The sequence below is a fragment of the Sceloporus occidentalis genome, unplaced genomic scaffold (genome assembly GCF_023333645.1).
Source record: "Sceloporus occidentalis isolate IW3139 unplaced genomic scaffold, rSceOcc1.0.p SCAF_17, whole genome shotgun sequence".
Taxonomy (NCBI): Eukaryota; Metazoa; Chordata; class Lepidosauria; order Squamata; family Phrynosomatidae; genus Sceloporus; species Sceloporus occidentalis.
The window spans coordinates 15,204,076-15,224,579 of record NW_028316997.1 but is presented as its reverse complement, the minus strand read 5'-3'; the positions used below and the strand labels follow the sequence as shown (position 1 = coordinate 15,224,579).

At 35.1% G+C, this 20,504-nt stretch overlaps 1 protein-coding gene across 1 annotated transcript; it reads right to left on the bottom strand.

Moving 5' to 3' along the window:
• Positions 1-2,866: 2,866 nt before the first annotated feature.
• On the bottom strand, positions 2,867-20,075 carry LOC149302880 (chloride anion exchanger-like). Its single transcript, XM_089482087.1, has 19 exons — positions 19,945-20,075; positions 18,365-18,504; positions 17,824-17,934; positions 15,910-16,103; positions 15,460-15,624; positions 13,641-13,793; positions 13,179-13,261; positions 12,141-12,288; positions 11,519-11,632; positions 10,571-10,648; positions 9,720-9,815; positions 8,907-9,013; positions 7,095-7,164; positions 6,921-7,013; positions 6,743-6,838; positions 5,823-6,056; positions 4,463-4,517; positions 3,987-4,129; positions 2,867-2,890 (listed from the first exon to the last, which is right to left on the bottom strand). Exons 1-19 carry the CDS (start codon positions 20,073-20,075, stop codon positions 2,867-2,869), a joined length of 2,235 nt encoding a protein of 744 aa, XP_089338213.1.
• Positions 20,076-20,504: the final 429 nt, after the last annotated feature.

The window sequence follows — 20,504 nt, the reverse complement described above, 5'->3', positions numbered from 1 at the left end:
ACTCCCCAGCAGCACCAGGGAGGGGATGCAGGCAGCATTACCCCCAGCAGCTGAGTGTGCACCAGGGAGATGGTGCAGCCGGCCCATCTCCCCAGCGGCAGCTGAAGCTCCAGGGAGAGGATGCAGGCGGCATCCCTACCCAGTGGCTGAGTAGACTCCATGGAGAAGGGGAAGTCAACACTTTTCTCCTGTGGGAAGTGTTGGCAACTGGAGAGAGGCAGGACGGCCCCTCTCTATCAGCAATGGGGGACATGTATCCCATGCAGGTGGATGAGACTGTGGGCGCCACCTGTAGTCCCCAGTAATGCTGGGCAGATGGCTCAGATCCTCAACCCTGAATTGAAGGGACCCCCGCCATCCTGTCATCTCCCCAGCGACTGAGAAGATTCAAGAGAGAAGGTGCAGTTGGAACTTCTCTCCAGCGGCAGTTGTATTTTTCTGGAGAGGCAGAGGTTTGGTGGGTGAGTACTGTTCTTGGAAGGGCAGATTGTTTGGGGCACCAGTTTTGGGAGGGCATTGATGGGCCAAGTGAACTGAGTGACTATGGAGTCAACCCGTTTGGGGTCTCCTCATGGGTCAGTCCCATTCTGAAGGGGGAGAAATGTGACGGAACCTTCCGTCACTGGGGTGTTTGGAGGGGACTGATGGCTAGCCTCCTGCCTGATGACAATGGGCCCTGACAGTACTTCATCCTGACATGGTAATTAGATCCTATGATTTTTGTCTTGCCTCTTTTCTCACTTGTATTTATAGTTCTGTATTTTGTTCAAATAAAGCAGTTCCTGTTTTACCGCAATAGGAGTGTTGTCTGATGTTTGGGGTGAGCTGCTATGGTCCTTTATTGTCCTTTTCAGGACAATAACCACACTGTGTAGCTCAGCTTTGGCTAGCCACAGTGCCAATGCAGCTCCGGTGCAGCAACATCCCCCCTTCTCTCTACAACGCTGGCTCTCTCTGGTGGTGAAGGGGTTAATTGTTGGGTTCCCGGCAGGAGGAAGCAACATTTGGCGGGAGTACCCAATCGGGGTACAGGGCGCCCCGTCACAATAGTAACTACTTTAGGAGAAAGAAATAACATACAATATCTGTCAAGCGGTATTAATGTTCTTTTAATGTCCCACACATTTTAGCTGACAATTGTATTTGTAACACAAATCATCTAGCTTGATGGCCTTTTGGCAGAGAAGATCCACAAAATTTATATATTTTATTGCATTTTAATTTAATATTGTTAATTATATAACATGTGCTTGTCTGGAAACTTCAAGCAAACTGTCAATTTTTTAACTAGGCTTCTCTGGAGCTGTCATTCGTCATATAGGAAGGAATAGTCAAGGCCACTAGTGGGTTGAGGCACCTTCAGACATGGATGTGTGAAAGAACTCCAGAACTATCTTGGCAATGAGTAGAACAGGGATTGAGTATAAATTATCTGTCTGTTTGGAGATTAAATGATGCGACAGAAGGCTTCTTAAGTCTCCAGGCCAGATTCAGAGAGATCCCAAGTATGCTCATACTGAATATTTGATCATTTTGAGTCTGCTTAATACTTTAGCTTTGTGTATATGTAATTATTTGTCGCATTGTCCATAGTTACATGTTCTGTGTAAAAATAGTAAATTGAAAACTTTCATAATTACATTGATGTATATATATCCCTCTTTCAACAAAAAGTAATTATGCATTGACTACCGAGGCTTTCTTTTAAAACCATATTCTTACATGTATATTATGGCCTCAGCATTAAGTGCCAATTTTACATGGCTGTAATATTGTGTAAATGTGCAGTTTTTATTCTATTGGTAACTAGGATGTGCGATGACCTGCATAAGCAGAGGCCTTTGCCTAAGGCATTATTGGTGAAACATGATTGAGTTCCTAAGCACAATTGATACAGACAAACATTTGAAGTCACAAAAATTTATTTTGCTCTAGTACAAATTTTGATAAATTAGCTTAAACGATAGCAACAACTAAATGGATTCCGCACCAGAATTACATTTTATGCAACTATGTACAGTATGTTTTCTTTATTCATCATTTAAAAGTACCTAATTAAATATGTGTGAAAATTCATAAAGAATCAAACACTATCGGTGTAAAGTGAACTAAAGTGGGTTTAGTATGCACCATTGCTTTTTTTTATAATATGTTAATAAACTTAAATATTCAAAGCTAGTATAGAAATTTAGATATGAATTCAGAGGCCTCCAGAGTTATAAACCTTTTCACAACAGAGGACATTTTGTGCCATCCAAAATAAATAAAAGAAACATAAATAAACCTGGGGCTCGCATGATATCACTATGATGACAATGCAAGAGGGGCAGCTACTTTCCTAGGGTCTACAAAGACTCAAATATGTATCCATTTTGTACTACTCTCTTAAATATTGTCTTTTGTGTATAAATTTGGTTTCAAAATAAAAGCCTGGATTCTCTTGAAAAACCCAGTTTATAAATTTGTATGGGTATGCTAAACGAGGGAGGGTGAAATCCCAGTAGCAAAAAGGCAGAAAAATACATTGGTCTGTAAGTGTACTTAACAATAAAAAAGCCTTGATCCTTAAAGTTTTTTAAAAAGCAGAATAGCTGCTATATTGAGGATTGAAAACATTTGGTTGTTCATTGGCTCTCTTGCATATAATGGAAGTTCATTTATTAACTATATCTCAATCATTTGTAGTTTTCACTTAATTATTTTTTTGTTACTTTCTGAACAAAAAGCTATTGCCCATGCCCCTCCAAATAAAATAATTTTATATCTTGTCTTGTGAAAGATTTCTTGTATCACACAGGACCATAAAATTATGACCCAGTGGGGTTCGTAAGGCACATCTGGGAAATAAGTAAATTTTATAAATACATCAAAATTTAGTTTCACTTGGTATCTGAAAATAAGAGAAACATTGATTATTAGTCATTAAAACACAGCAATGTAATAAAAAGGTATTCATTTTTGTTTGATTTCCTTAATAACATGAAAATCCAGAGTAGACTGGATATCTAAGTAGTATAGAAAATAGTAACTTCCATTTTGACAATATAAAAGAAATAAGAGGTGGCCTATAGAAAAAAGAGAAATATACACAATGCAGCTAGAGTATTAACAGAGTCCAGAATTGTTTGTGTGGTTATTTGGAAAGTCCCTGGAGTGCCGGTAACTATTTTTGGACTTTAGAGAATTAACAGGGCACAAAAATCAGTGAAAACAAAATACCAAAGTAACCCAGCGCAAAGTGACACTCCAAATACGTAAAAACACCCAAATATGCTTAGACTATAATAAAGTTTGCACTTACAGAAAATTTATCATATGGAGCTTATTTTGTGAGTGAAACCATCACTATTTACTTTCTATAGTCTTTCCATACTGTTTTACACTATATGCATTTTCTATGTTTTAGCATCTTCATAGGTTGATTGGAGAACAGTATTTTTTATTTTACTTTTGGAGCTACGTCTGAACGCTTCAAATGGATGGGGCAAATGTGAGACTTTTACTGAGAACTCTTAATTCAAGATGGTTTAAATAGACATTGTTTTATTTGATCAAGTAATGCAAGGGTTAATATTTTTTGCATATTCAATTGGGGTGTGTATTGTAGAACGGTATTTTTTATTATTATTTTACTTCTTTCTTTAAGTGCAAAATGTATTATAATCTAAGCACATTTAGGTTTTTATATATTTAGAGTATTGCTTTGCACAGAGGTACTTTGGTATTTTACTTAAATTTGAACGCGGATATAACTCTATTTATGTGGGTCTATTTAATCTCAGACATTCCAAATCAACTAGCTATTTAAAAAAATCTACTCACAGTATGGTCCCTGCTCCTTAGGTTTCCATTTGTGCATCCATTATTATAAGTGTGACAGTTTTTTTCCTGTCATCAGAAACACTTGGTTAGACACATACATCAGGAAACAACAAATTTGTATTTAACACGCATGAAACACAAGCATTTACTGATAACACATTTACCTGTGCTGTGATTTGACCAGAATATTCACTGCCTTTTGCTGCTAGTGCAAAGAGCATAGCATCATGGACTGTGAGAAACAATATGGAGGTTTGAATTTCATCATCGAAAAATCCGCAGTTCTTCAGTTTATCCAGAAGGTCATCTGTGTATTGCAAATGCAGGAGATTTCGTTATACTGTAGCTTCATAAAGTTGTGTTCACATTTAGTATATATATATATATATATATATATATATATATATATATGTATGTTTTTTGGAATATTTTAAAAACTATATTTAAATATTCAAACACTAGTAGCTATGCGCTGAATCCAGTAACAGGTTACACTACTCTAGAGGTTAATTATATTTGCCTTTATGGATCTTTGGCGATAAACAAAATGTATTATGCAACTGTATAATACATCATATTATTGACAAAACAAAAGCTAGTCATGGCTATGATTTTAGATCATAAGTTAAAAGTGACTTACTGTCTATATTAGCAATGTAAACATCAACTTCAATCTTAATGAATTCTTTTAATATCTGGAAAAAAATTATTAGGAATTATTGTATTATAATTAATTAATGCTTGCAATTTCACATATTTTAAAAATGTTATCACAGTTTTTGTTTCTGGTCTGAAATCATTACTATCTCCACCAAACTCTACAGATTTAAATTACACAGGAGTCCATGTTCAGTGAAAGACAATGTTTCTACATTAGGTCTTTTCTAATCTGTTGCCTGTTTTTAGGGTAGGAATATATACTTGCCACCAAAAGCATTGGAAAAATACTGCACACATATATTTACTTGCACTTCCCATTGTCACTGAATGAAAACTGCATTAGGATCCTACTGTTATCCCGAGAATAAAGTTTTCACACCCTTACTGTACTCTGTGTACATGTATTTCCTCTTATAGTATTAGAGCCCATCTAAATTCTAATGCTTTGTCTGTAAAGTTATTATAATAAATATCTAAGAATGCAGCAGCAAGATGGCAACATTTATATATAGCACAAAATAGAGCACAAATAAATAAATTGTAATTTACAATAGGATAGATATCCGTTCCCTTTATGCTACAACATTCTCAGGCGAGGGCTGGAACCTTCTGGTGCCTTTCAAAATCACACTTTACACACAGACAATCAATAACACACTTACATATGCTTACTCTAACACCCACACTCACTGTCACACAAAGTTATATATCTACTTCTCGAGGACCCTGAGCACCCTGAACATGGTGTGAGATACCACATTACTACCTCTTTCACTTAACATTGCATTTCATGACCCTGTTGAGCCTGTCCCCTGCCCCTGTATATTCCTACACTATGCACAAAACATTAATTGCTCTTTGTGGTATGTTAAGCAAATACATCTCAACAGATCTGTCAGTTCATTCTTTCTTTTCTTTCTTAGCAACAACCAGTGTCTGGTTTTGTGTGTTAAAAAAATCAATATTTTTCTTGATTCACAATTCTTTCTGGCAAGGGTTTGTACGTTCAACAGAACTAGGAATTGTGTTTCTAATGTTGCACTTTGCATGCCAGCTACAGTATAGGTACAAAACAGACTATGATGCCAAATGCCTTAAAGTGCCAGGTCTGCCTCTTCATCCTGTACTCTGGTAGAAAAACACATTTAAGGAGAAGGGAGGGGATGTTGGCTTCTCTAAGTTTAAAAAAAACCAAAAAACTTTAAATCAAATATCTACCACAGTTTGAAAACAAACACAAAAACGAATGCAAACTAGAAGTAATGTTGCCAAATGAATGATATGATACCAAATGCTGTGTAGGTGTCAGTCCTTGTATATTCCCCATAGTGTTTACTTACTGTTTTTAAACTTTTCATTCCAGTCACATCAATAAAAGAAACTGCTCCAAAATCAAGAATTAAACTGTGGATATCAACTTTGGGCACAACAATATCACTTGGCAGATCTGAGTTCCAGTCTATTTGAAATGGCAGATCGTCCTTTTTAATGGAGTTGTAAAGTTCATCTATTTTGTTATTATCCAATTCATCCTCAGACTCTACATATTCGTACGATGTACAAATAATGCCATTCTGTATGACAAAGTTTTGAAAAAAAAGATATTAGGATGAAATATTTTGAACATAAAAGATGATGCATTTTCTCAGGTAGATATTTACATATTAATGTTACCCTTTCTCTACAAGGAAAGAGAGTGGTGTCCGGAAAGATACAACTACCTAAATTAAGAAATATACATTTTGCATATTATCATACCTCCCAAGTTTTCCTCTTCAGAAGGACTAATACTTCTTTTTGGACCCAAATCCATCTGACTATTATAGTCTATTATAATGCTTTACCTTTATAAAACTTACAATATTTTCTATATCAACTTAAAAATTTCAACCCTTCTAAGGCAATCGGATTTCTCCTTGGATCAAGAAGCTCTAAAATATTAATGTTATTCTATTTATAGCCCTAAAGTTTCTTGGTTACAATAGACCCAATGAAAAAAAAAACATGGTCTACGTGTTATTATCAAATAGTCTACTACTGGCACATAAGTCTGGTTCTCAGGACTGCCCCAGTAGCTATAACTAAACTATCTCACAACCTAATAGCACAGGATAGGCTCCCAGGTAGATAGTTCACCCATGTGCTATTTTAACTGGTCGCTAAATCTAACATTAATGAATATTCATTGAGAAACTTCTCTGTCCATGTGGACTGTCACCCATTCCATTACTTACATAAATGGAAGCTTTTATTGACTTACCGCAGTGCCTTGAAGGACGCCTTTCTTCAATAACTTTTGGATTTTTTTCAGAGCCTTATTACGCTTACGCAACACTCTTAGTGGATTAAACCCAACCTTAAAAAAAGGTATATGCATGAAATTAATCAGGGAAATCCATATCATACAGCTATTAAAATATTGATAGGAGGATACTTACAGCAGCTGTTAGTTTATCTTTAAAGTACCCTGCATTAGCAAAGAATATAGGAGATGGACATCTAAATATTTTCACTCCCTTTGGTTCAAAGGCCTATAAACAGAAGAAAATTATTATACAAAATACACTATTCTTTTTAAATAGGATTTGTGTGGTTTTAGGACTAATACTTACATCCACATAGTCTTTTCTGTTTCTGTAAATATCAGTCCATCCAATATTAGCAATGAGAGTACATTTTGGGCTGAAAAATAAAGGATTACATTGCATCTGCAAGCGGTTTGTGAGAATACCTTTTGGTAGCATTTATCCTGCTATGTGTAGGAATAGTTATATATAGATAATTATATAATTATAACATATTTTAATATGATTCGAAACCCAAACATTAACAGTAGGAGCAGAACATGGCATAATCTCTCTTTGAAATCAACACTGTATACAATATCTGGATGTAAGAAACATGGATTGTGTGTAATTTTGTAAAATTGCTTAAAAGGCTGCCATTTTTCTACTTCATCCCTTTAAAGTGGGAAAAAAAAATCAATATAATCCAATGGGATTCGCAAATCTATTAAAAGAGCATGAGAGTTTTGTGCTAAAGCCATTAACAAGCCAGGCAACAATGGCCACCTAGTGAAATGAGTAATGTGTGTCCAATCAGGAATTCTGGAGAATAAATACAGAGTATGAAGGAGATGCATACTATTTGAGAATCTGATGAATCATTGGCAAGATTTGAAACTAATCCCACAAAGGCCCCTGGCTACATTAGTTCAATGTAACAGCTTCACTTAACTAACATGGGAGGAGATATAGTAGCCCTATCTGACATTTATTGAATGCATTTCTCAATGAGGTTCAACAGCCGAACAGTTTTGTGGTTTTTTTTTTTTACAAGATTCTAGAATAAATAGAAAAGACATGGTCATCTGACATCCTATACTAGTCAGTTATCATAAAACCTGGGTGTAACAATACTTTTTTTGTACATATAGGATCTAGTTTAAATCAGTAATCATCACTGTCATTAAATCAGTGTTCCTTCAACACTGCAAATGAACACAGTCCAAGTAAACACTTTATTGGGTGAAAGGCAAACAATTAAATGGGACTTGGGTTTATGCAATTTACTGATGCACTTTTATTAGACTGTAAAATCATGTCCTACTATAACAGGCTTGTTTCACTTATGCTGGAAAAATACAACATATTCATTGCCTTGTCAGTGTGCATTGTGTAACAGAGACGTGACACCGCACATAATGTTGGCAGATCTAAATGCTAAACAGACATGAAGTAGCCAATTAGATTAAATATTCTCAGTGTCTTTTCTAAATCATCCCTAACGGTGCACATCTCCTCTTGAGAACATAAGTAGTTCTGTCATTAGGACTGCAGAATTATAAAAAAAAATAGACTGATTGTACTGCTTAGTAGGAGATATCATAAAAATACATTGTTGAAGGTACTAGACCAGTTCAAAGAACAAAATCTCATGGGATAGGGTAAGCAGATGTCCACTACATTAGGGGCATTCCCTGGGTTGAGGATTCTGCCTCCAGTTTCTATTTCTCCCCAGAATTGTACCCCAAAACTCTCTTAAATCAAAAGGTAGACATACTTCTTTAAATGGTATACAATATACCTTCCGCTGTAAACATTATATGAACCATTACCAGATAAAATATGTAATAAAATATTACACTTAAATCATATATAAATGATACCAAAAAACCAAATATCTAAGATTTAAGCCTAGATGCCTTTTGTTTGGTTGAGTAATGTCAGCAGATCAAAATTATAGTAATTCCACATTTTTTAGATGGACAGAGGCAATTACATAACATAAAATTGCATTAAAATGTCTCTAGAGTTTGTTTTTTTAATCTAGTCAGTATACGCTGGGCTATATAGAAAAACCAAACATGTTTATAATATTTGCTTTTGGCATCCTTCAGGCTTTAAATTACTCAGATTACTCACAACTGTGTACGAAACACCACAGTTAAAAGCTCAAATCCAACTCCAGCTGCCAGACCAAGATCCAGCCCAAGAATTACTGCAGAAGCAAAGGTCACCAGCCACACTAACTGTGAAAGACACATAAAGTATGTATTGTATAAAAATCTACAAATATCATAGGTAATATGTATATGTATTAGCATAAATCTATTTTGGAGATTTTGGAGATTTGGAGATTTCTATACACCTTTTTTAGTCTGCAGTCTTGCAATTAAACATTTTGGAACACAAGATTGACAATTATTTTAAAATCTTGAAATGTTGTCACCTATTGTACATTATATATTTTTATGAAAATTGATACATGTGCTTCCCCTTTATAGGAGTTATGAAAGGAAACCTCTCAAGCAGACAGCATACTGCATTACACTCCAGCTGCATGCACATTATGTGTTTGGAAACAAAGGAAGCTTGTTTTCATTCACTTTTCATTAAGCCACTTTGGTCTCATAAATAGAACAATAAAATAAATGGCATGAGCAAAACTTGTGTTTTTATTGTGTGTATATTGTAGCTGGCATCTGAGGGGACTAAACTTTGTTTCCATAAATTGTTTGTACAAAACAAAGCCTAGCGAAGGAAATTTCCAGTTACTCGTCCTTGGACATAATTTGGCTGCTGTCCTGGATGCATAAGCGGAATGTGGTGATCGTGAATTTTGATAGACTTCTTATGAAAACTTGGTGAACGATCTTTGACAATTTTTGTCTCTAAGACGGGCTACCTCTATATAAATAATTCATATATATATCTATATATATTAACTATACTTACGCAATCATATTTATCCTTCCTCCACAAAATTGGTATTTCATTAAATTGCATGAGCATTCCTTTTAAATTAATGAGAACTAAAGCGCCAAGTACAGACTAAAGGAAAGAAGGAAAAAGGGAAAAATAGTTTTTAATCTGATTTTGTTGCCCAGCTAAATATATTAGACAAATATATACAAAACTTTTCTCCTTGAGCATAAATATGTATTGAATAATGTAGCTTAACATAAACAAAAACTTGGTTTTATCTAATTTTGTTCCAATAAACTTTCTTTATCTGCAGACTTGGAGGCCGCTGTTGTCAGTCGTGATGTTTCAGGTGATTTTTCCTGCTCAAGCACCACACTGAGATGATTCTTTATGACAGTGATAATGAAGTCCACCCCTCTATAGACTTTCATTAGGCAGCGTGCCAATGTCTGAGTGATTAAGACTGAGCCATTCTGTTACTTACCACAGGCAGCTTGATAAGGAACAGTCTAGTGAATTGTACAATGATAACAGCTGACTAAAAACATTGTGCAGCTGTCTGAAAACATTATATTATGCAAAAACTAGAAATATGTTTTTTTAAAACACAGCATAACAATTTCAAACAAATTTTTTCCGATAATAGAAAAAAAATTGGTATAAGTTCCACTTTATGTACTCGAAAACAGATTACATTTTTAGCACCTATATAGCAGCTATAGATTGGTTCCCTTTATATTTTAATTTAGAAAAATTTAAGATGTTTTCAGACCATAATTATTTTATATGGAATAGCAGCTTATTGCAAAATATTAACATAATTCCTACTACATTAAGTAAAAATGGTAAACACAACCACATGTTGGATGTAAAATCATTACCTTTGGTAAAGTTTTTAGAAGAAATCCAATGGCTAAGGTGACAATCATGACAATCAGAGCGGACAGCACCCCAGCAATCTGTAATAATAAAGGAAGAAAACACAAGTTTGTACATTTCTGGAAGTATTGCTCAAATACCAACTACACAAACCATGAATGAAATAATATTAAATTAATATACATATGAAGGTCTACAGAATAAATGTCTGATAAAAAAAGTCCTTTGCATTCCACAATTATATATTATGATTATTATAGGTTAATTTTGGAAACAAATGAAAAATAAAGTTAATATAACACTTATGACTTCATGCAGTTTCATTCATAGCTAACCATTTCTTGAGCATTTGGTAATGGAGGGCTCTACCACTGTGTATTTGGCTTTTGATATTGAAAAACTATATGATATGGAAAAACTATACGTTCCCAAGAAAGTGCTTCTGCTCATTTACTGGGTTTTCCACATTTTGTTTAGGTGTGGTTAGTACTCAACAAGTTGGGCAGGAAAATAAAAGAATATTGTGATATCTGGTGATAAACAGAATACTATTACATCTATTAATTTAACTTTTGTTCTAGCTTAGCAAAGCTCTTGGCACGCAATGTTCTTCTTAGAAACATAGAATTTGGTGGTAGATAATCATTCTGCCCATTAAGTCTGCCCAATTTTACCTCTGTAAGGGCTAAACCCTTAATCTATCCTTAGTGACATCTTAAATTCAGGATAGTCATATGTCTACCCCATGCATGTTTTTTGGCCTTTTACTTTAAACTCAACTAAGAAGACTCATGTAAGTCTAAAGACCAAGATAGAGAAGAAAAAGATACCTACTGGGGCATGTAACTAGTGATTTCAGGTAGAACGTGTCATTTATATCTAAAATGCAAAACAATGTAAAAAGATTCTGATATCCAAGAAATATTTGCATTTTGATTTTGACACACTACCTGAGATTTGCCTCCTGTACTTTCCTGAACAGCAGACCTAGATAGGGATGTGCTAACTGCAAATCCCCGAAAACAGCCACAGAATATGTTTCCAATTCCAAATGCTATCAGTTCCTGCAAGAGATAAAAACAAGCAGTTCTATGTGTTCAATCCATCTCTGCTGTGTAGCTATTTACTAATGATATCATTTAATAACGTATAAAGTAAAACGGGAGCATTTGGTTATAAAATCCAGTCTAGAATACTTGTACTTCATATAGCAGCAAATACGACTCTAATCTTAAAACATGCAAACAAAGAGTAGGTTATGTTGACATTAAGAGGTGAAAAATAAAAGCTTCTTCATTCTGATTGGTCTATCTTACCCAGTCATCTGGCATACAATGACACAGTGTTTGTAGGTCATATCTCGTGCAAAAAATAGTACATAACCTCAGCCATATTTACAACATTTACAACACATATTCTAAGATTAGATTTCTGCCCTTTTTTAACTGCAAAACAACTTCCCTGACTTTAGCCATTCATACAAACACACCTAGCAAGGAAAGGGCTACTGAACACTCTCTACCAGGTAATTTACAGCCAAACTATAACGTACAAGGATAGTCTGTTATTTACCTGGTTTCCATTTATGAGATAATCATGCTTGATTGAGTATACTTTAGCAACAGAAAATCCAACTGCAAATGCAACAATTCCAATAGCAAATCCATCAGCTATACATTCTTGGAAAACTGAAATACTTGGTACTATAGGAGGCTGATATCTGAGAGTTGGAAAAAGTACATGAAACAGAAATAATCAAAGGCTGTGGAATTAACCTCTTGAGGGATTTTTTTGACGGTAAGGAGAGTGTCCAATAAGCCAAGGAAGGGTATTCCAGAGAATGAGGGCATTCCTTGAGAAGTCTTGTTGTAAGTATGGATGAGAAGTATAAGTCAGACCACAGGGCAAGTGAAGATCATCAGATGAGACAGACAGGGTAGGAGTGTATTTGGAGTTAAGTAACGAGATGTAAGTAAAAGATGGAAGAGCTTTCATAGTGGCTCCTAAAGCATACAGACAAATAGTAAAGAAATTGACAGTAGTATTAGTACAGCTAATAGATAAGGAAGATAAGTATAATGACAACATTTATGGCGGATTGTAATGGTGCAAGATGTGTATGAAGGAGAACTGATTGGACAGGATTACAGTATTCAAGAAACATTATACATAGTTTGTATGTCCCTTCCCTATAATTTTTCTAGCAGGTCTTGACTTTACTTTCATATCTTCTGCACGTTACAACCCATACATGTGGCTAATGATCAATTATGACCATACATGGGAACTTTCCAGCTTTGGCCTGGAAGCTCCAGGAATCAGAGATGATTGATGAGCAGCTTCTTTTCTCCGATTACTCCATGCTGCTTTTCAAGTATATTGAGACTAGCTAGCCCTACCTTCTCAATGCATCCCCACCAACTCCCACCATCCATAAGGAGCAGATGAGGTAGAGATCCCATAGAAAAATTTAGCTGCCATTTACTATAAAACATGCAACAGTGTGGGCTGCATCAACGAACCCTCATTTTTAACATTTAAAATTTTATACAAGAATTATATGAGCAATTCTAAACACAAACAACTAATTATCAAAAGCCATACACTTACCCGCTTTCTAGAACACCAATGATCTGTACATTATATCTTGAATTGAAATCAAATGCATATGATACACCTGTTGCAATTATTGTCTGTGAAAAATAAACAGTGTTGTCAGATTAGTAGAATATATTATATTTTTGGATTTAAAGCCCACAATCTTATACGCAGTGTATATGTGAACTGTAAGAACATATCTAAAGTGCAGATTGACATATATGTGTGTGTAGTTTTTTTAAATGGACCTGAATCCAAAGTGACAGAATTTTAAGTTGGCAGGCCGCTCCAAACATAGTCTATTGGGCCCTTCAGACTTTTTTTAGAAGATTATTTGCATTGTCTATGATTTTTAAATTGAAATTAAATAGGTCTTACCAATAATATGGCTTAACTCACTAAGATGTTTTACATTTGCGGATGACACATTGATCTGTGAATATACGTTCTCTTATTTGGTAGTAAATTCCTTACCATTATAAGTTCTATAGGGATTGGCACTGGTATTTTTGCCTTATATCTATCATTAACTTCTTTGACAATGAAAACCACAGCCATGATGATGATAGATGTAACAAGGTCAGCAATGTTTGTGCCGGTAATCTTTTTAAAGATGTCTTCTAAAGTCTGTGAAAAACCACAAACACATTCTTTTAACATTAAATATTGAATGAAATGTAGCTTGGTGAAATCAAAATGAATTTTTTATTCAGTCTTATGTTGCGGATCCCATAGAAAGTGTACTTTGCAAGCCAAAGTACCATGCTCCAAAAAGGGAATTTAGTTTCACAAACTAGACGTATGTGTATCCCAGTGGATACATAACAAAATGTTACTCTTATTACTTATTATTTGTTTTAGTGAAGCTACATGCACTTTATTACTTTCTCACCAATAGGTTACATTGAGAACTGTTTTGTTGGATTGCAACCAATAATCCTCAATGATGCCTTCTAATTTAAGATTGCTGAAACTGTATTCACATGAAATGGCACAACACAACAGTAATGACTCTTAAAAAATGGGTATGTAAAATATCCTAATATATTTACTATATATGTTCTAGTACTGAACAGTCCTCCTTAGCTCACCAAATTCAAAATTTCAAAATCTGTTGAATGCTTCCTGAAGGGTAGGAATTTTGCACCCAATCCACCGGAAGAGTAATTTATCAAATATCTCCAGTGTCTTGTTGTCTTCTTATTTTCTTCACATTTTCTAAACCCAGGCCTGGAATTAGGTCTGGGAACATGAGTGGCATTTTGGCTGGCCAGGCATGGATTAAGTTATGAGACATGGTGGGAGGGTAGGTTTATCCTACCTTATTTGAGAAGTTCCACAGGCTGGAGTGTTACCTTCAATGTTTGCTGCAATCATAACCCTCCCACCCATAAATTGAGTTGGTAGATTGGGTTCTGAAGCTGGTTTAGCAGAAGTTAAGCAGGGGTTACCTACCTTAGCGTGTTATATATATTTTTGTGATGTTAGCATCTGAGTTATGCTCTCTATGGGTGTACAAAGATCATATGTTTGGTTGGTGGAATTGCTGAGGGTGGGTACTGAAAGAAAGGCTTCAATAATACCCATCCACCTGCTGGTGAAGTGTTGCAGCTGATGGGGCAATGCGCTATTAAGGTGTTTAAAGGTCCCCTTAGGTGGGTTTTCTGGAGTGGTTAAAGTGTTTCAGACAAAAAAATAATGGGGTGTAAACTCTCGAAATTTGAGAGGCATCCTTTAAGTTGGTGAGGAGTGTTGGGTGCCATGGGAGTTACTACATTGTTTTATTGATCAGTGATTGAACTGCAGAAAAAGAAAATATTGTCACAGTGTGTGTTAAATATTGGTAAATAAAGTGCAGCGGCCTTTTCACAATGTAAAGATTACTAATCTCCTGTGTTTTCACGGTGGGGAGATATTTGCAGGATCTAAATTGCCTGGTCATGTAAGCATCTACCTTGATCAGATTTGTTGTATGATGGCATATAATTTATATAACAATAAATAATTCCTTAAAAATATTTTGTGGAACAGTTATAGCCTTCCTTCTTCATATTGAGGTTTGAGAATAAAGGTCGTGAACCAGCCAGCTGAATGAACCATCATATTATAATTGTAAAAAAAGAAGGTTAGTGGTATTAGTAAATTCTAAAATTATATTTAATACAGACATCTCTGTGTCAACAGTTCACATTTGGATTTTAATTAGCAGGATTGATTTTTAAACAAATCAGAAAATATTATCAAAAGCAGTAGTTATAACCACTAAAACAAAAAGAGATATGTGTTTACTTACATAAAAAATTGCCAGTGGTCCACTGAAGTTCTTTATTTTAAGCCCAAGTATGAACTTTATTTGAGATACAAATACCTGAATGGCTGCAGCGGTAGTGAAGCCACTTATCAGAGGATCTGATAGATAAATCACTATAAAACCGACTTGCAGCAACCCTAAGGCCAGCTGAAAGAAACAAGATCTTTATTAGTACTTACAAGATACGTATAATTTCATTGTAATGCATGCACACATGCTTGTACCCATAGGACATTTTTAAAAAGTAAAAAATATAGCGGTTGCTTTTGTAGTGTTGAAGATTGAACTGAAAATTCACATAAATAAGTTACACTACCATTAGACCAAAATTGTGTATTAAATTCTGTTTTATGGCTTATGGGAAATTGGTATACGTTTCAATGCACACATAGAATTATCTTCACCAGAATAACTATGAAGTCAAACACTAACCTGAAAAATTCCAGCCAGGACTGTAACAGAGGCGGCAACGATAACTCTTTGTTCAGCAATGGATAAACCATCTGTATGGTTTGCGTTGTTGTCTTGTGTATCACTGATAATTATTGTAGAATTGTTAATAACAGGATCTGGTACTAATCTCAGCACAGCTGAGCCAATCATCAAACTCAGAACTGGAAAAGGGCCTGGAAAATGGGTCAAGTTATAATAATTTCTATTGATGTAGGTAGGTAATAGTACAGTAAGTATGGCTAATTTTAAAATAGACAACTAATTGCAACAAAGAAATCATCAATTTCTACCTTTCCATTGCATTGCTGAGCTCCTCATCTATTTATTTTGCTCCTGCTATGACAGCACGTAATCCCTGCTTACTAAATCACTGAATGTGCAGAATCCACCATACCCATACTGCTACAGGTGAATGATTAAGGACAGTGGGTACCCCCCCAAAAAACTTCTGCTGGCAGATATGTACATGCCAAATCAGTACAGTTGACATTGCATTGGCTTTGATAAATAGGCACTATTGTTAAAAGTAGCTCACAAGTTTACTTTACACTGGTAACACTATGTGTTGCACATATGGGTATTAAATGATGTCCAGTACAAAGTACAAATTGACTGTTCCAGAACGGTTTATTTTATTTATATTACCAAGCCATATAACATTGTTTTACATGTTTTATAGAAGGACAAAAGGGAAACAAAGACCAAAGCACAATATAGGACAAGAAAAAAAAATCTCATGTTTAAGATAGTTTTGGTTACAGCCAGGTATATAGCTCTTTACTCTATGCTACCAGCTTGTAGAGCTGTACTTCTAGAGCAGTGGTCCTAATCTTCCAAGTGGAATAGAATGTGATAATATTAAAATTACTAAAATTACTAAATCTTGCATTTTTGTATGCCTTGAAGACTGGGCTGGGAACTTCTGTTCTGGAAGCAGTGTGCTCAATCTAATAAGATTTAGTTAAAAAAAAAAAAGCATACACAGAGATCAATAGGAAACAATGTCACATCATTTTTGCACACCTTAAATATATACATTGTAGTCATAATTGTAGTCATAATTTCTAAATGATCAAGTCTAAACTAATAAAACAAACATTAAGACGGTTTGGTATGAATAATGTACGTCACCATATTATTGCTGAATAGATATTATTGCCACATTTTACTTTTTTGAAAGGATCACCCTACCCTGCTATGGATAAAGGGATACTTTAGCATTGACAGTTGTGTCCCTTTTACAAATCTATCAAATGTGCCATACTGACTGCCAGTCAGCACCAGTGAGGAATAGTGAGACCTCCATGTGCGTGCACAGAAAATGCTCGGACTGAGCGGTGAAAGGAAAAGTGGTCACAGGGGTCACCATAATTGTTACATCCCCCTGTGTGTATATGTACAGTATCTGTGTACATGTATAGTGTTAGATTGGGAGTGTATATATATATATATATATGTGTGTGTGTTTAAGTATATGGTGTGTATGTATGTGTAACTTTATGGTGTTAGTGTTACAGTACAGTAGGGTGTGCATGTTGGTGTTTGGTGAGTGAGTTTGTGTGTTAGTATGTGCATGTATTTTAATGGGGTGAAGGAGTGCTGAAGAAAAACTACACTCAGGTACCACTAACCCTAGGCTAACCCCTGAATGTTGACTTAAAATTACCATTCGCTTTTGCAAAGTGTGTTTGAACTTAAAGCATTTGTACGTTGTATTGAATACTGGTGAGTATGAATTTAGCATGCATCTTGTGTCTACTTTTTGGACAGGTTGACCAAGTGTCTTTACAACTTCAATCGAAAAGCAATCTTCCTTTATGTTGCCACAAATTCCTTTTGTAGCATGTCCCAATGAACATAGTTGTGAATTCTACTATGGATTTTATAACTTACCAACTGATATATGCTTTGATGTTCCAAGAAAAAAATACAATATTACAGGATAAAAAGCAGAATAGAGTCCATAAGCTGGAGAGACATTCACGAGTAAAGCAAATGCCAGGCCTAGAACATGAAATAAATAAATTAGTTTGACTTAGTATAGCCTAATTTAATAGTTTAACACTTTTTCACTTTGTATCTAGAATATATACAGTATATATATATATATATATATATATGCACACAATGTTTTATATACAACTTTTACAATTTAGACATAGTAAAAAAGAGGGTTTTAGAATAATCCTTGCAATAGTGGTAGCTTTTTGAAATTGTGGATTATGTTTAATAAAAATAGTTAGTTTTGACATCTTTGACTTGCTTAACTTCTTTTTATTTGCTTTCCCCATCTTTCCACCTAAGAATTTTATTTCAGGCAGATCAATGAATCACAAACCATGTGTTTTTTGCCTCTATTAAAACAAACAGTTTAGACAGGTCAATGAATCAAACCTTATATGCGTAAAATAATTAATACAGCGGAACCAATTACCTTGCAAAACAGCAACCATCCCAGTGCTGATTCCAGAAATCAAATCACTGAGAAGCCATTCCTTAAAGTTATACACAGGAAGCCATGATGCAATCGGTAGGAAAGAAAGGGCAATGCCCTTTGCCTTTTCAGTTGAGCACCTAAAAAGTGAATGGAAACTTTAATTTTTAAACACCACATTGTTTACATAGCACATTCAGATACTTTCAGAACAACATATTTGCTTTCTCCCCACTAACACTGCTTACATCAGCAATATCTCACCACAGCTGCCCAAGTCATCTTTTTTAAGTTTTAACAGACTTAGAGAACAAAGGGGAGCATATCAGGGCATTCAAACCACCTGCTATGGAGCAGAGTGGGGCAATTGCCCCAGGCGGCACTTTTGAAGAGGCGGTAGTTTGCCGCCCCAAGAAATGCTATTATTAGCTTGTCTGTGGACCTAATGCAAGCTGTGCAGAGTGTCTTCTCCTTCGTGATTGGAGGTCAGCTCTCGCATGGCAGCATGAGTAAGAGCGCTGTGATGCCAGGCATCACGTCAACACTCACTCATTCACAGCATTTCACACTTCGCCCCAGGCAGCACAATGTCTTGGGCCAGCCCTGACCACCTATCTTCTAGTTTTCCTTCTCAGCCAGGTCATTTTTATTCATGTATTTTACTCAATAGCTGCCCCTATTCTCTGAAATGCTCTCCCCAGGTTTATCCGTCTTTCCCCCCGGCCTTCGTTCCTTAACCTCTTAACGACCGATGATGGTTTAGGGCCGTCATGCAAAAACGGTCTGTTAACGACCTTTGATGGTCCTGAACCGTCATTAAATTAAATAAGCTTAGAAGTTGATCAACCGACGTCAGTGTGCCGCGTCCCCCATATTCCTTTAGCTCACCTTTCCTAGTCCCTCTCCTGCATTACTTATAGTAACCAGCTACTCCATCCCTACTAATGCCAATTTACTTTTGAACTATTGTGTAAAACAGCCTAACTCCCTCTGGATTGTAAACTCATTTGAGCAGGGCCCTCCTCACCTGTTGTTTCTCTAAGTCAAATTGTTATGTTATATACTGCTTGTTATGTCCTATCTACCCATTGTACAGTGCTACGGAATTTGATGGCGCTATATAAAACAATAAATAATAATAATAACAATGTCTGAAAAAAAGAAAGCATACCATGTATAAAACCATGTGGTCTGTTTTGCATACACACACCCCCGATGTGATTCCCAGGAAAAATGTTAATGATCCACATGAAGACTGTTGTTTTAAAACAAGCAAGTTAAATTAACCAGGCATTAATCAGGTATGAAACAAGCAATCCAATCCATGCCAGATTTTAACAATATTATCACATATTAAATGTTCAATCACTTAAAGTGTGGAAAATATATAGTACAGTTATTTTACCAAAATCATTTTTTGTACCAGTATAAAATACAGTGTTAAAAATATACTTCTAAAAATGGATTGGCATACTCCTAGAAATAAAGATTTCGATCTATCTATCTATCTATCTATCTATCTATCTATCTATCTATCTATCTATCTATCTATCTATATTAAATAAAAAATGTTTACTTACCCAAAATACTGCTTGAGGTGATCCAAAGCGGTTTTATGATTTCTGGACACTTTTTCGTGATTTGCAGAAAATGCATTTTCTGAATATATAGGTCTGGCCACCATGTAATGAGTTCCTTTGTGCTCAGTCATCGCTCTCAAATATTTGATGTGTGGAATTCTACTTGTTCTTCTTTAAGATATACTTTCAAGGTAGCAAGTGACTGAAATAAAGAAATCTTTATACTCATGATGGGAGGAAAATTAAATCAATGAAAGATGTATGACCATAATAGCTCCCAAAAGTCCAGGTTTCAAGGTATAATATGTATTTTTTCCATTTGTATATTTAAAAATTACAGATTTTCTAATTAATCTATTCATATTCTTACAATAACTATATATATTTAATTATTTATACTCGTTGAATAGTTAGAGTTATATGTTTTCTGATGCTTACCTGTTTCTTGATAAACTGTTGGAGTGCAGCAAAACCCCTTGCCTTAAATGTTCTAAAAAGAATATTGCCACCTTTTTAAGGAACATAGAATCATGTAAATATAGTTTATAATGCAGTGTAAT

Coding starts and splice junctions, on each gene's coding strand:
- LOC149302880 (XM_089482087.1), bottom strand. CDS start 20,075: ATGACTGAGCACAAAGGAACTCATTACATGGTGGCCAGACCTATATAT. Junction 17,935..18,364: donor GATGGTTGCTGTTTTGCAAG/GTAATTGGTTCC, acceptor TTCATGTTCTAG/GCCTGGCATTTGCTTTACTC. Junction 2,891..3,986: donor CTGGTCAAATCACAGCACAG/GTAAATGTGTTA, acceptor TCTTATTTTCAG/ATACCAAGTGAAACTAAATT.